At 38.4% G+C, this 17,751-nt stretch overlaps 1 protein-coding gene across 1 annotated transcript in view; it reads right to left on the minus strand.

Annotated features, from left to right (window-relative positions):
- Window positions 1–17,751, minus strand: part of GRM8 (glutamate metabotropic receptor 8) — a 923,112-nt gene that overhangs the window by 202,165 nt on the left and 703,196 nt on the right. The window contains exon 8 of the mRNA XM_055421210.2: window positions 11,691–11,827. Coding sequence (XP_055277185.1) covers window positions 11,691–11,827 — 137 coding nt within the window. The remainder of the gene's footprint in view (window positions 1–11,690; window positions 11,828–17,751) is intronic.

A 17,751-nucleotide genomic window follows, 5' to 3' on the forward strand; every position in this document is an offset into this window, starting at 1 on the left:
CGTAGAATTCAACAAGTACTCATAGCAGGTTGCTGCATAATTATTTTGCACGAGTTTTTCAAAGAGTGATTAACTAAACAGAGTTTAGTAGATCACAACCAACAGGTTACATACAGTATAATCTCATTCACAGAAAATTCTTGAAATGACAAATTCATAAAAATAGAGAATATATTAGTTGTTGCCAAACTGGAGGGATGGGAGGGATGTGGGTGTGGCTATTAAATGGTAACTTGGGATCCTAGTGTTGACAGAAATGTTCTATATCTTGACCAGAGTGGTAGATACATAGGCTTATACAGGTCACAAAAATGCATAGAAATACCTCCCTCCCACACACATATAAGTAAAACAGGAGATATGATCAGGATTGGCAGACTGAATAAATATCAAGAACCTGCTTATGCTGTTACACCAGAGTATTTCAAAATGTCATCACTGAGAGCAAAACTGAGCAAAGGGGACATGCGTTCTTTATTATTTCCTACAACTGCATGTGAACTGGCAGTTTTCTCAAAATAATGTTTTATTAAAAATTTTTTTTAACAACTAAAATCAAACACTACTAAGATTTAGTAAGTTTCTGTGTCCTCATTACATCCCTCTGTCATTTATTTATGGATTTAAGAAAGAACATTATTTTACATCTCGACTCCTGAGTTTATGTACAGTTGCACATTTCTGCAACTTCACTTGGAGATAAGGTCATGACCTCAATAAAATATAATAGGGACTTTGGGAGGAGTCTAGTTTCTGGCCTTGTTTTCCTTCTTTAGACAGTAGAAGTTTTAAGGAAAGATGTCATGTTAAACATTTGATTCAGTCAACAGACATATTAACTTTTTTCATTTTAGTTTCATGCTCTTGTCAACTGCTGACCTCTAACTACAGCTGGGGGCTACATATTTTATTCTTATAATAATACTTTTCAGTTCTGGTAATTCTCTTGTACATGGCAGATTTAACATAACACTGATGTGTCCACTGAGCTTTTTAAAAGTACCATAGGATACAAGGTTCACATACATTTTAGTAAATCTACCATAAGAAAATGACTTTTTTTAATCAGTTATTCCTCTATTCTACATTATCATTTTATGCTTATAACCTTATTGTAACCTTACTGATTCTACTCACCATGTTAAAATTACACTTATTTTACTCTTCCCAAGGTTAAAATAAAGATTAAAATACCATTTATTATCATTTTTATTACTTTATTATCCCCGTAAGAGTCTAGAGTCACCATCTTCCTTTGCCCTTCTTTGGTATTGGTATAAAGAGGCACTTTCTATTAATATTTTATGTTATGTCTTTCTTTAGTTGCATTGCCTTTTCCAATTTAACTTCTATGAAGTTTTTTAGCTTTCTTTTCCCTTCCTGTGTCATTTTCATTATTTATCAAAATAACTATGCACTTATGACTTTTCCTATTTTTCGTGAATAATGCTAGATTTTTTAGTGCCCTGCTTGCATTTTCCCTGATGAACTGTTAAATTCCTTGGATACTATCAGATTACCACAGGAATCTGTGCCCAACTAGATCCAGATAACTGAATCTAGCTTCTCAGTTCTTAATCAGATAAATCATTTCATGTGGCATAATTCCATGTGTTCTTAAAATAGCAGCATGATTATTTCTTACTCTACTGAACAGCCTTGATACATCTATTGGCTATAATTATTGATGAGGAAATCGAACTCAACTACTAACTAAAATTTATCAACTCCCTTAATCCTTTCTGAATCCTCCTTAATCCTGTCCTGAATCCACCTGATAAAGAATCCACCTGCAATGCAGGAGACCTGGGTTTGATCCCTGGGTTGGGAAGATCCCCTGGAGAAGGGAAAGGCTACCCACTCCAGTATTCTGGCCTAGAGAATTCCATGAACTGTATATTCCATGGGGTCCCAAAGAGTCAGACATGACTGAGCAACTTTCACTTTTAATCCTTCCTAATTTACTTGTTTTCTATTATGATAAATATATCTTAGTAAATCCTTTTAAATACTTTGTGGAACAAAACTCAAACCAAGGAGATGGACAGATATGGCAGAAAGAACCTGCCAAACAATTTAGTAAAATAAGAAAGAAAGTAACTCTCATTTATGGCTTCTACTAAATAATGAAACAACCTCTTCTCTAGCCAATCTACCCTTTGCCGCCCAAAATGTTTCCCTGAAGTTTAAAGCTGAGAATATCTTCATGGAAAAGCTCACTATAGCCTAAAAAACATCAGCTTATGTTCTAATAGGTTTTGAAACCCTGTAAAATTTGGCTGCAAAAAAAGTCATCTTTCTCCACTCTCCACATTATTCTCTCCTCAGAACAGTCCTCTGTCCCAGCAGCTCAGGATCACACTCAGTTCCCTAAAGAAACTGTGACCCTTTCCACTCCCTATGAAAACCTAATCAACATTTCTCATCTCCATCAATGCACTTACAACTGACACTGTGTAGGCAGGATGGGCCTACAGATGTGTACCCCTAACTCAGGGATGATGTTGGGGCCTGAATCTGTAACACCACTGAATAATTTCAGCACCTTGTAAAGCAATGGAACACTGGAGGCACTTTATTCTGAAATGAATGGATAGATAAATAAATGGAAGCAAGGATAGATGGATGAAAGTATATATGGATGCTTTTTCCACAGCCTATGAATTCTTCCTACCATTTCTGGCCACCAAAGTAATCGAAGATCCAGTTTGAATTCAACACATTTTATCCAGTCACTGTAGTTGGAAATAATCATTACATATTTTAATTTACAGTTTGTTCCTTAATCTGTACCTTCTAATTATGCTTTTATTATAATTATTGAAGTGCACAGTTGCCTTTAATTGATTGCAAATCATTTGCCACCTGGGAGCTTATTGAACTTTGTGCTCCTCAATGGCTTAACATTCGGCCTGGCAGGGAGCAGTCACTTAATAATCTGTGCACAAGTCTATGTGATAATCAATAATCTTGGAACAGTGTTCCATAATAAATCAGTGTTTAGAAAATATCAGAATAGTGTTCATGACAAAAATTAACAAATATTAATACTTACTGAACCCCTACTCTGTGCAAATAAGAACATAGTTAAACTTCAACTACCTTGACTTTGCTTCATGTGTCAAAAACATGAATTTACTAAATGTTTATTTTCTCATAAACAAACAAATAATTACTGACCCCAAAATGACTAATTTTGAAAAGAACAAATTTTTGTCTGGTGAATGAAAATATCGTTTTGTATATTTCTGTCAATATAATATATTTATATATTATGTCATATATATGTCAACAAGTTTTAAGAATCATGTTGTTACAAGGAAAGAAAGCCAAGAAAAAGTCTTGTCTGAATAGAATACAAAGACAAGAACTATAGTGACATTTAAAGTCCTGTTGGAACATAGTCAAGGGTCTCAGAGAATTGACTTCACATTCATACTTTGTAGGATGGGAAGAGCTATTTATAATGCTTGTCTCATAGGTGTGAATGATCTCTTATATGCACTCACAATCATATGAAAGCATTTTGAAATGCAGGCAACTTAGCAATGGGGAAACAGAGGCAAAGAGAAAATGCATGATTTCTAAGAGTCACAGCAAATAAAGGGTCAAGTGTCCCCTTGAACATTGTTTCCACTCCATTCACTCTGTCCTCTAATTTCAATATTTTTCATTATAGAAAAGCTGTTCATCTATGACATTAGGGAATCTAATGATGTCGGTTAAAAACTTTTGCTATCTATCCAAAGCAATATAACCATGGAACAAATAAAGGGACTAAGAAATTCTCTCTTTCTATATTTCAAAGAAGCTGAGGAACCCCCTAGTATAGCAATCTGACTGGCCATTGACAGGTAAAGATATATACTCAATTAAAAGATTATCTTATAAATACTACACTGTAAGTACATAGGAATTTTGTTGTTGTCCAGTCACTAAATCTTGATCACCTCTTTCTTACCCCATGTACTACAGCACACCAGGCTCCTCTGTCCTCCACTATCTCCCAGAGTTTGCTCAGATTCATATCCACTGAGTTGTTTATGCTATCTAACCATCGCAGGAAAGACGGATTTAACTGGGCTAAATTCTACCAGAAAGTTTACTCAAGTTTCTGACCAGCCCCAATGCATTGACTCATGGAATCCACTTTTTTTTTCATACAAAAATAGACATCTCGGGTTTATTATATAGGCATATACAAGTTATCATAATGTATGCACCTCTTTTTACAATTACTCCCTACTCAGAACATCAAGATAAAGTCAGAAGAGACTTTTCATGTATGGAATTTCAGATTGCAATACCCATTAAGAGTCCCCTGCAATAGGCTGGTTATCCTGGAAAAATAAACCAAAGTTATTATATCATATTCTTTTAACACTGAATATGCAGCAGGCAGTATTCTAGGATCTTTGTTTATGCAATGTCCTTCAGTTATCTCAACAACTCTATGAAATAGATATGATTGTTTCATGTAGACGAAGAATCTGAGACTAAAAGAGGTAAAATAGCAAGGCTATTTAAGATGTGCAAGGCTCAGTAATGGAAGGTTAAAACATAAAATCTTCTTTCTGACTTTGAGGTCTTGTCCTTAACCCCTATATGCCAATGCATTTAACCTTCATAACAGACCTATCTATTATCCCCACTTAACAGATGAGAAAAATGAGGGTCAGAATTCAATACCTGTTCAAGAGGTACTTTATTCTATGGAGTGACTCACACAAAATTAAATGAAACCCTTCTCCATCAAATCACCATTTCCAGTTGACACCATGCTGCTAACAACTGTGGTGGAAACACCCTTATGAAGTCATTGTCTTTTAATATCTGTATTAATTTTCAAACTATTTATTTGAACTAAAGTGAAGAAAATAACAAAACAACCAAAAAATATGTCTCAAATTCTTACAGTAATCTAGAAAGAGTAGCTCTGGTTGGAAGTACAAAAACAAAGTCCTCAGTTATTTTAGGCCCATCCAGTAAACTTCATACACCTTCCTGTGGACTCGAAGCAGCATATGGCTGTTCTTTTTACAGTTCAGTCTCCACTGTTTTCTCTGAACCTCTAGGTTACGATGTTTTGTAATCACTAATAAGGACCACCTGCCTCTTGAGAGATTCAGTCTCACCAAACGGAGAAGCCTAATTGTTCAAATTCACTCTCAGGTAGACAATATGCCCTTCATGGGTAGACCGAGATTATGGAATAAAAACAAAAATCATAATGAACAATTCTACTAATTGATTGTAATTGCTAAGTTAAGAACATATGTTAGTTCCATAAAAAAAAAAGAAAAAAAGAAAAAAATACTTGGAACAAAACAGATAATGCTTTCGAGGAAACAAAATACTACATAATTTTCCAGGGGCGGGGGAGGGGGGGCGGAGAATAAACTACTTGTTTTAAAATTTCTTTTACTTCACGAAGTTATATTCAGGGCAAATTTATTGGACTCATATATGCTTAATCATACACCCTCTATGTACAAACTTATTCTATGGCTGAGTTCAGTGAGAAAAATGGGCTGCTTTTAAAATAAGTCAAATTCAATCCAATGCTTATCATTGAAAGTATGAAATCTACTGCAAATCTGATTTAAGAGAACAAGGAGAGAGGGAGTGCTTGAAGAGTGCTCTCCCCTGCCCTCATCAGAACCTCCATCAGCAATCAGGCCAGGTTAGAAGCCTGTGTTTGGCTGTAAGTGCAAAACCACAGACATACGTTCATCTGTGTTCCTGCCTCACTGCACTAGAATTGTTGAATTGAGGGTCTTTTCTATCCTTCCAGTCTGTGGGAGCCCTGAGAGCAGGGTCCACATTTTCACTCTAATTCCAACTTTTAGCATGGAGTATGTGCACAGAATGAATGTATCCAATCCATTCAAAATGACTGCCTCAGTTCAGTTCAGTTCAGTCGCTCAGTCGTGTCCGACTCTCCGTGACCCCATGAATCACAGCACGCCAGGCCTCCCTGTCCATCACCAACTCCCGGAGTACACTCACCTAGGTGAGAATATTTAGCCACACCCTACTTAAATTGAAGAAAGTAGGGAAAACCACTAGACCATTCAGATATGACCCAAATCAAATCCCTTATGATTATGCAGTGGAAGTGAGAAACAGATTTAAGGGACTAGATCTGATAGAGTACCTGATGAACTCTGGACGGAGATTCGTGACATTGTACAGGAGACAGGGACCAAGAGCATCAAAATGGAAAAGAAATGCAAAAAAGCAAAATGGCTGTCTGAGGAGGCCTTACAAATATCTGTGAAAAGAAGAGAGGCAAAAAGCAAAGGAGAAAAGGAAAGATATAAGCATCTGAATGCAGAGTTCCAAAGAATAGCAAGGAGAGATAAGAAAGCCTTCCTCAGAGATCAAAGCAAAGAAATAGAGGAAAACAACAGAATAGGAAAGACAAGAGATCTATTCAAGAAAATTAGAGATACCAAGGGAACATTTCATGCAAAGATGGTCTCGATAAAGGACAGGAATGGTATGGACCTAACAGAAGCAGAAGATATTAAGAAGAGGTGGCAAGAATACACAGAAGAACTGTACAAAAAAGATCTTCATGACCAAGATAGTCACGATAATGTTATCACTGACCTAGAGCCAGACGTCTTGGAATGTGAAGTCAAGTGGGCCTTAGAAAGCATCACTAGGAACAAAGCTAGTTGAGGTGATGGAATTCCAGTTGAGCTATTTCAAGTCTTGAAAGATGATGCTGTGAAAGTGCTGCACTCAATATGCCAGCAGATTTGGAAATCTCAGCAGTGGCCACAGGACTGGAAAAGGTCAGTCTTCATTCCAATCCCAAAGAAAGGGAATGCCAAAGAATGCTCAAACTACCGCACAATTGCACTCATCTCACACACTAGTAAAGTCATGCTCAAAATTCTCCAAGCCAGGCTTCAGCAATATGTGAACCGTGAACTCCCAGATGTTCAAGCAGGTTTTAGAAAAGGCAGAGGCGCCAGAGATCAAATTGCCAACATCCGCTGGATCATGGAGAAAGCAAGAGAGTTCAAGAAAAACATCTATTTCTGCTTCATTGACTATGCCAAAGCCTTTGACTGTGTGGATCACAATAAACTGTGGAACATTCTTCAAGAGATGGGAATCCCAGACCACTTGACCTGCCTCTTAAGAAACCTGTATGCAGGTCAGGAAGAAACAGTCAGAACTGTACATGGAACAGACTGGTTCCAAATAGGAAAAGGTGTCCGTCAAGGTTGTATATTGTCACCTTGCTTATTTAACTTATATGCAGAGTACATCATGAGGAATGCTGGGCTGGAAGAAGCACAAGCTGGAATCAAGATTGCCAGGAGAAATATCAATAACCTCAGATATGCAGATTACACTACCCTTATGGCAGAAAGTGAAGAGGAACTAAAAAGCCTCTTGATGAAAGTGAAAGAGGAGAGTGAAAAGGTAGGCTTGAAGCTCAACATTCAGAAAACAAAGATCATGGCATCTGGTCCCATCACTTCATGGGAAATAGATGGGAAAACAGTGGAAACAGTGTCAGACTTTATTTTTTTGGGCTCCAAAATCACTGCAGATGCTGATTGCAGCCAGGAAATTAAAAGATGCTTACTCCTTGGAAGGAAAGTTATGACCAACCTTGATAGTATATTAAAAAGCAGAGACATTACTTTGCCAACAAAGGTCCGTCTAGTCAAGGCTATGGTTTTTCCCGTGATCATGTATGGATGTGAAATTTGGACTGTGAAGAAAGCTGATTGCCAAAGAATTGATGCTTTTGAACTGTGGTGTTGGAGCAGACTCTTGAGAGTCCCTTGTACTGCAAGGAGATCCAACCAGTCCATTCTAAAGGAGATCAATCCTGGGTGTTCATTGGAAGGACTGATACTAAAGCTGAAACTGCAATACTTTGGCCACCTCATGCGACAAGTTGACTCACTGGAAAAGACTCTGATGCTGGGAAAGGTTGGGGGCGGGAGGAGAAGGGGACGACAGAGAATGAGATGGCTGGATGGCATCAGCGACTCTGTGGACATGAGTTTGAGTGAACTCCGGGAGTTGGTGATGGACAGGGAGGCCTGGCGTGCTGTGATTCATGGGGTTGCGGAGAGTTGGACACGACTGAGGGACTGAACTGAACTGAACCATAGGAAAAGAAACTATGTATTTATATTAAATAAAGTTTACTTTGTGATGCAGAGAGATTTGCTACCATATTAAGGTCAATATTAAAGGCAGGCAATAGGCTATAGGGACAAATATTTAATGCCTCCATTTATTTATTTTTAATTGAAGGATAAATACTTTACAATGTTGTGTTGATTTCTGTTGTACAACAGTGTGAATCAGCTGTGAGTAAACATATATATATCCTCCTTCTTGAGCCTCCCTCCCATCTCCACCACCCCACCCATCTAGGTCAACACAAAGCACTAAGCTGAGTTCCCAGCGCCATACAGCAGCTTCTCACTAGCTAGAATGGTCCCCATTTTAAGTGAACAGATTCTGAACTTATTAAAGCAAACAAGTGTGTCTTCCTAAAGGACCTGCCCTTCTCTACTCACCACACTCATCCTCAGATCTTCCCTTGACCACACGGTATCATGAGACATTGGATTAGTAATCGGTACCATTCATGGGCATCATGCGTGCCAAGCTCTGGACTAACTGCTTTATTGTATGATTTCATTTAATTCTTATTACAACCATCTAAGGTAAGTGCTATTAATGCTTCCACTTTGTAAGTGACAAAACTGAGGCAAAGCATTTGCTTAGTGTCCTCCCTGAGATCAGGGGCTTCCCTGATGGCTCAGTGGGTAAAGAATCCGCCTGCAATGCAGGAGACATAGAAGACGTGGGTTCAGTTCCTGGGTCGGGAGGATCCCCAGGAGGAGGAAATGGCAACCCACTCCAGTATTCTTTTTTTTTCCCCCATGGACTGTGGAGACTGGTGGGCTACAGTCCACAGGGTCGCAAAGAGTTGGACACAACTGAGCAACTAAGTGCACACAACACTGCCTGAGATCTAAGCAGAACTTGAGTAAACCTGTCACTTTCCAAGCAACTCCTACTGCACCTTCAAACAAATGAGTAATCCAGTTTCCAAAAAGAAACAGCTATTTTGTTTGTTCTGATAAAATTGAGACTTCAACCCTGGACTTACAACCTCTCTTTACAATCTAATTGACTCTATTTTCTTCTGAGAGTTGATTCTCTCTGTTTCAGTAAAGCTGGCATGGCTATTTAGTCATAAACAATCATAATCATGCATGAGAAATAATTCTCACAAATTGTTTTGATATATTTTATGAACAACAACACAATAATAAACATAAAACTCTTCATGCACCATAAATGTACATAAAAGAGCAGCTTGAGATTCAACATAAAGTTTTATAATAAGCATATATATGGTGAGAGATGTGTGTGTGCATGTCTACTTGTGTACAGTTATTTTAGGTATCTTGGTATTATATATACGTACATGGATTTTTCAACCATTAAACTTTGTTATTCAAATCTGTAATCATAAGACTATAGTAAGCAGGTTGGCATTTATAAAAGTCAGATAAAAAGAAGCTTCCCCATTTTAATCCTTAGCAAATTTTCTTTGTTGTGTTCAATTATTTGATTTCACAGAGGTCCATTGTCAAAAGGAGTTTTGCCAAGAAACTATAGATGTTCAGGTTGGTATCAACAACCTGTAGAGTTTTATCAAAGTTTTGTTTCAGTAAATGTTAATTTGGGTTGCAGAAGGATGGAAGTTTCATCAGGTTCCTAGAGGCAGTAAGCTGTAGATATGTGGTCTTACATACTATAACAATAGTTGCAAAATAAGTTGTCTTTATGCATTATTGAATGCAGAACTGTGATAATTATCAGGAAGTCATACATAGACAATAAATCTTACATATACTAGTTTTGTTATTTCTTATTATCTGCTTTGCTGAGAATTGTGGTAACTGTTGCTTATAATCATAGCATTTTAGGGGCTATATTTGGACACTGAGAAGTGAAAAATGTATTAAAAACATATACACTAAATTGATGTTCTCTGAATGGGTTCAGACATAAGAAAGCACACACACGTGTAACATACCCACAGATCAGAATGATCTCTCTCCCCACCCTCATGGATGACATACATCACTACCTTCCAGCTAAGATAAGCTATAGCTAGGAAAGGAGCTTAATTATTCATTTAAGAAATGAACTCAACTCTCACAGTATTATGGTAGCTTTGAGACTCAAGACCTGAGAGGTCCCACCTGGCTCCCAGGTGGCATGGTGCCAAAGGCAATTGGCATCTGCCTGCCCAGTGCATGCTGTCACCAACACCCTGGGCTATGTTTTCTCCTGCTGGGACCAGGTGGGAATGGCCTGTGTAGAGAGGCAGCAGGAGAAACTCTAGCAGATGTGTATGGTGGGCAGGGAGCCCTCCAGAAGGACTATCCTAGGGAACGGGGTCTTTGAGGACCCTGGGGAGTGGTGTCTGGTACCAGCACCCACTAATCAGAAGGGGCTCTGGAGTAGGAAGCTAATCCTGAACTTGATGAATGGGGAGGCCCAGAAAGTCCCAAGGCATAGGACTGGTGGTGGCTGCATGGTGGGGTTGTAGAGATGTTGGAGAAGCATCTGCTACCACTGGGTAAGGAGTTATTTCAGATTTAAGAGCCTGGAGTGCCATATCCATCCATGTACACTGACTCCTTCCAGTACAGAGAAATAAGGAGTGTGCCTGGAAGTCTCAGCTAAGGGTCAGAGTTCCTTCATACATGAACATCGATGTCTGTAATACATTCTCATATCTGTCTGTAACATTGGACTATTTACAGGGACTGAGTGGCCGAGGAATCACTACAACAGCAGTGTTTCCTCTGTAGGCAGTAAGGAGCCTTTAAAATGTGTCAAATAAACTAGAATCATATTACTCTACGGCTCTTTTGTCCTAGTATTTCACTCTTTCTTCTAATAAGAGCCTCTATTCGTCTTGATTCTCAAAGCTACCATAACACTGTGAGAGTTGAGTTCCGTGTGAGGACAATTTGGAGACCAGATGGAAGCAAGGTCCCTCACATGGCTACTTGTAGGAACGACAAAATCTGTGGACCTTGATGACTCTCCAGGAGATGGGGATGGCAGGCAGCCCTATGGGTTGTTAAAAAATCTGAACATCTCTTTTGGGTACATTAACTTTCTCTAGTGTTGTGATTCAAAAAGATATAAATGAGGACCCTGATTCACTTCTATCCATCAGATGTAGCCATAGATCTCAACTTATGACATGGCAAAGGAGAAATACAATTATTTTTAAGCACCAACTTGGTCATTCACGGCACACTGTCACCCCTCCTACCCAACATCCATCCATACACATACATTCACACATACTGTATAAACATTTGAACAAGTGAGTCTTTCAGAAAAGTGTAAAATTTCCAAAGTGTTTATATAGTCACTTAAAAGGAAATGAGATCTTCATTAAATCCCTACAGATACCAGATTTCTCCAGAGACACTTAAGACTTTCCATTGCATTTTAAGGTTGAGGAAGGATCAAATCATACATTTTCTAAAAGTCTGCTTATGAGAAAATCAATTCTAATGAATAGTATATTGATATGATACACTTAAAAGTAAAGCATTGCTCCTTGAGAACCATAGACAGAAATGTAAGCTCATGCTGATACTTGCTTTCAGATGAAGCTGATTGGTCCAGTGCCCAATGATTTTGTATTCTGTACTTTTGTTGGTTATTTGGTACTGGAAGATGTCATAACGACCAGGAGCATCTCCATTTTCATTAAAAGTGACTGGTGTCCCAGCACTACCTGTAAACGTTTAGAAAACAATGTTAATAACTTTCCAGTGAGAGAGCCTACTGGGCTTATTTTTCTCTAAGGAAAAAATAGTAGATAAAAATATATTGTGCATAGTAAGAGATATGAAGATTACAATCCATACAAGGTCATTCTTGATAGCATAGTATCTCTGACACGAAAAGAAGCCCAGACGTACATTCAAGAAGACCTGCCTCATTACACACATCAGAAAGTAAATGATGAGCATTCAAGTTAGGCAAAGTATATAACAGTTAAATAAATAAAAGTTGATAGGCTAGATAGCTAATACCAGCTACAGAGAACGACCGTTAATAGAGAAGAGTGCAAATTCCTCGAAGCATAACAGCTATTGTACAATATAAACTATGATCAGTAACTCAAAATGTGGCAGGGGAACATCCCAGACAGATTCCCTAGAGTTTTACTTTATTTGGACTTGAAGGCCATCTGGATCGATAGCCCCATTCAATGTTGCTTCTTGGCTTCCCTGGTGGTCCAGTGGTTCCATGCTTCCAATGCAGGGGGTGTGGGTTCGCTCCCTGGTCTGGTAACTAAGATTTCACATGCTATGCAATGTGGCCAAATAAAATAATAATAATAACAATATCGCTTCTAAGATGCTGCTTTTGCTACTTCTGCCTAAGAATTCATCAACATGGGCTGCTGTTTGGACCCTCTTGGTGGGCGAGGTAGTGATCACTAAGAAGTCCCACCTCTGGTCAAATCACAAAGATTCCCCAATTCACTGTGATAGTGTAATAGTGATGGGGTGGCAGGATGCAAGAAAAGTCAGCTTTTCTAAACTGCCATTTCTCTCAGAAGCTTTAATCTTTTTCTGTTAATAGCTTCTGCTCACTTTTACTTTCCCTTGTCAACTTTTACATAATCACAGGACTTCTTTCTCTCTCCTTTTGTTTTTGCTATTTTCCTCTAATTTAAGTATTCAAAAAACATGCAAATATCATTTTTTATTTGGAGGAAAATTGCTTTATAATGTTGTGTTTGTTTCTGCTATACAACAATGAGATTCAGTCTTGATTATACATATATCCCCTCACTTTTGAGCTTCCCTTCTCCCCTCATTCAACCCCTCTAGGTCATCACAGAGCACCAGGGTGGGCTTCCTGTGTTATATTCAACTTCTCACCAGCTATCTATTTTATGCATGGTGGTAGGCTGCAGTCCGTGGGGTCACTAGGGGTCAGACACGACTGAGCAACTTCACTTTCACTTTTCACTTTCACACATTGGAGAAGGAAATTGCAACCCACTCCAGTGTTCTTGCCTGGAGAATCCCAGGGACGGGGGAGCCTGGTGGGCTTCCGTCTGTGGGGTCACACAGAGTTGAACACGACTGAAGTGACACAGCAGCAGCAGCAGCAGTGTGTGTATGTTGATGTTTCGGATTTATAAACTAATTGTATATAAATATCATAAAAACATCCCATCCCAAGACCAAATCTCCTTTTAGTGTAGAGATAGTAACACAATCGATTGGAGGCAACAAATTTAGTTAACAACATATATTAATAACCCTGGAAATATTTAGTCTTATCAGTCCCCAAAGATCTGAAACCACAGCTCTCCCTCAAACTGATTTTCCCCTTCATTTTCCCCTCCTTTCTTTGTTAAGAGAACCTTAACTTCAACAATAATCACAGGCTTTCAGCATAGAAAACAATCTCGACACCCAATGTTTTCTTGTTCCATCTATAGCCTCAATATCGATATAGAACTTCCTTTTCTCTAACAGTCTTTAGATATTGCTCCCATCCCACCCCCTTTATCTTCTTGCCTTATACTTTGCTATCTTGATAAATTCACCTAAACATTAATCTATTTCCTTTGTGCCTATCTTGTCTCTGCATGTTCCATTTCCTGAATTTCTTCTTACCCTTTACCAGGTTTAATTTCTATACTATTCAAGAAACTGTCCCCTACTTGCTATTTCTTTTCCATATTGTACTCTCAAAAAATATATGTACTATTAATACTTATACATTTCAACTCTATATAGTTCCATCTTATAATTAATTTCTTATTCCAGGGGTCCCCAACCTCTGGGATCTAACGTATAATGATCTGAAGTGGAACTGATATAATAGTAATAGAAATAAAGTACACAATAAATGCAATGTGCTTGAATCATCCAAAATCCATTTGTTCCACCAGCCCAGAGTCCATGGAAAAATTGTCTTCCAAGAAACTGATCCCTGGTAACAAAAAGGTTGGGGACCACTGTCTTATTCTACTTGTGGAGTTTTTAAAGAAAACTAAAAATCACAAAAGTCTGAAACATTTAACTCATCAAATAAAAAGATGATCTAAAACAGTAACTTGCAAATAAATAAAATAAGAATCACACAGCATCATTTAGGGCACTTTCCTCCTATTTCAAGGAGAGAAATCTAATACCCTCTGTTCTCTGATTGTTCAGTCACTCAGTCGTGTGTTTGCCACCTCATAGACTGCAGCACACCAGGCTTCCACTTACTTTACTATCCCCTGGAGTTTTCCCAGACTCAAGTCCTTTGAGTTGATGATGCTATCCAACTATCTCATCCTCTGTTGCCCTCTTCTCCTCCTGCCTTCAATCTTTCCCAGCATCAGGGTCTTTTCCAGTGAGTCAGTTCTTCACATCAGGTGGCCAAAGTATTGGAGATTCAGCTTCAGCATCAGTCCTTCCAATGCATATTCAGGGTTTATTTCCTTTGGTATTGACTGATTTGATCTCCTTGCCATCCAAGGGATTCTCGCGAGTCTTCGCCAGCATCAAAGTTCGAAGGCATCAATTGCTCGGCACTCAGCCTTTTTTATTGTCCAGCTCTCACATCTGTACATGACTACTGGGAAAACCATAGCTTTGACTTTATGGACTTCTGTCATCAAAGTGATGTCTCTGGTTTTTAATATGCTGTCTAATTTTGTCATAGCTTTCCTTCCAAGGAGCAAACATCTTTTAATTTCATGGCTCCAGTCACTGTCTGCAGTGATTTTGGAGCCCAAGAAATAAAATCTGACACTGTTTTCACTTTTTTCCCCTTCTATTTGTCATGAAGTAATGGGACCAGATGCCATGATCTTAGCTTTTTGAATGGAGTTTTAAGCCAGCTTTTTCACTATCCTCTTTTACTTTCATCAAGAAGCACTTTAGTTCCTCTTTGCTTTCTGCCATTGTTAGTTACTCAGTGGTGTCCGACTCTTTGTGACCCCATGAACTGTAGCCCGCTGGGCTCCTCTGTTCATGGGATTCTCCAGTCAAGAATACTGGTAAGGGCTGCCATTCCCTTCTCCAGGGGATCTTCCTGAGGAATCAAACCCTGGTCTCCCACACTGCTGGCAGATTCTTTACTACCTGAGCCACCACTAAGATAGTAAGACTTTCTGCCATTAGAGTGGTATTATTTGCGTATCTGAGGTTGCTGATATTTCTCTTGGTAATCTTGATTACAGCTTGTAATTCATCCAACCTGGCTTTTCTCATGATGTACTCTGCATATAAGTTAAATAAACAGGGTGACAGTATGCAGCCTTGACGTAATCCTTTCCCAATTTTCAACCAGTCCATTGTTACACGTCTGGTTCCAACTGTTGCTTCTTGACCTGCATACAAGTTTCTCAGGAGACAGGTAAAGTGGTCTGGTATTCCCATGTCTTTAAAAATTTTCCACAGTTTGTTGGGCTTCCTTGGTGGCTCAGATTGCAGTAAAGAATCTGCCTGCAATGAAGGAGATCTGGGTTTGATCCCTAGGTCAGGAAGATTCCCTGAAGAAGGAAATGGCTATCCACTCCAGTATTCTTGCCTGGAAAATTTCAGTTCATTTTCTGTTCTCTGGAATCTTCTTAAAATGTGAACGCAGTGTGAAATCTTAGATGAGATACCTGGCATCTACAAATTCCGTTAAGGGCACAAGAGATGGGCACAGCATGGAGGAAAGAGCAGTTATGAGAGACAAGGCCTGCTCATTCATGCTATTCATGCTAACTTTGTTTCCGCATTTATTTTCACAACTTATGTATATCTCTTTTCTTCAGTTGTCACATAGGGACTTAACAACAAAGATGAACATATTTAGAAGTCTCAAAAATCTGTATGCATTTAAATTATTATTAGCTCACATGGGAAATAACTTTAGATATAAATCAAAAAATAGGGAATTGGGGAATAAAATGGAAGTTCTCCTCTCTCAAGTGGAAACCCCTGTGCCACAACTGATCAAAATCTTTTCTTACTCTTAGTGACCCTGAGCAGTTGTTGCTGTTGTTTTTATTCGAGTCCAAATCTTCTGAGACCCCACGGACTGGAGCCTACCAGGCTCCTCTGTCCATGGGATTTCCCAGTCAAGAATACTGGAGTGAGTAGCCATTTCCTCTCCCAGGACATCTTCCCAACCCAGGGACAGAACCTGTGTCTCCTCCATTGGCAGGTGGATTCTTTACCACTGAGTCACCAGGCAAGTCCAATCCTGAGCAAGCTAACTAAAATGGGAGTAATAATACTTTTCTCATAGACTTGTTATGAAACTTAAACAAATACTTGCCAAGTACAAAGAACAATACAGATGGTAATTAAATATTATGATAATAACGATGATGATTCACCCTGTATGTATTCTCAGCAGACACCAATGCAGAATAATAGATAGGATAATGAAAATCCTTTAAGTAATATCTAGACAATGGATTATGGAAATTCAATGGGTAAGAGATTACCAGATGATATATATGTGTGTGTGTGTGTGTGTGTAGAAGTTATGAATTTCACATTAATATCATCAAGTCCTGACATTTATATACAACTTTAAAATTCTGATATCATATACTCTGTGAATAAAGGAATATTTATTTTTTTCTAACTTTCCCAGTGTTGTCATATTCCTCACTTAATGGCTCCTTATCTCCTACAACAGCTTCCCAATGTTTTAGGAGAACGTCACTTGTGTAACATATTCTCATGCATATACTCTGAGTTATATATAATTCCTAGTGTCCCAGCTATTTCCATATCTCTTTTTCCAACTTGGGAAAGTATATTGGAAGTCAAGTGAATTAGAGCTATATTATCATAAAAATAATTGCCCAACTTAGATTGTTGTTGCTTAGTCACTAAATTCTACCCCATGGACTGTGTAGTCCACAGGCCCCTCTGTCCATGGGATTTCCCAGACAAGAATATTGGAGTGGGTTGCCATTTCTTTCTTTAGGGATCTTCCCAACCCAGGATCGAACCTGTGTCTCCTGCACTCGCAGGCAGGTTCTTTACCACCTTGCCACCAGGCGAGCACCCCCCACCAAACTTAGATAATTCAACCTAATTATAACAAGTTATACTAAATTTGGCATTTCATGAAGAGGCAGTATACTAAATTATAAACACTATAAATAAGTAAACATATACATATACACTAAATTATAATATACTAGAAATGTGGGTTTGGGAGCCAGATCATTGGATTCCAACCCCAGAACTGACACTTAATAGACCCATGATCTCAGGTAAGTTACTTTACCTCCCTGTACCTCATTCAGCTCATTTTTAAAATGGGATAATTTTAATTTCCACCTCAGAGGGATATGTGAGGATTAAACGAATTAATACACAAGAAACATTCAGTAAATAGTAAGCATTAGACAAATATTAGCTATTATTTTCTTTATTGTTTTATGGCAGTGCTGTGTTTGAGATCCAGGGTCTATATATGACCAGGAAACTCAATGAGCTTGTATGGCTTTTCTGACGTCGCCCTCTCTAATTTTTGTTCTCCTCTTCCAACACAAGGTCACATATACTTAAAATCTAGATCTTTAAGTTCATCATACTCTTTCTCACCATCCTGTTATACAGATGTTATTTTCTATAAGTTTTCTTACTCCTTTATTTTAACTCTTCTTCTCTATATATTTCCTTCAAG

Source organism: Moschus berezovskii, chromosome 3, assembly GCF_049115385.1.
Source record: "Moschus berezovskii isolate FMDL1 chromosome 3, NW_MosBer_1.0, whole genome shotgun sequence".
NCBI lineage: Eukaryota > Metazoa > Chordata > Mammalia > Artiodactyla > Moschidae > Moschus > Moschus berezovskii.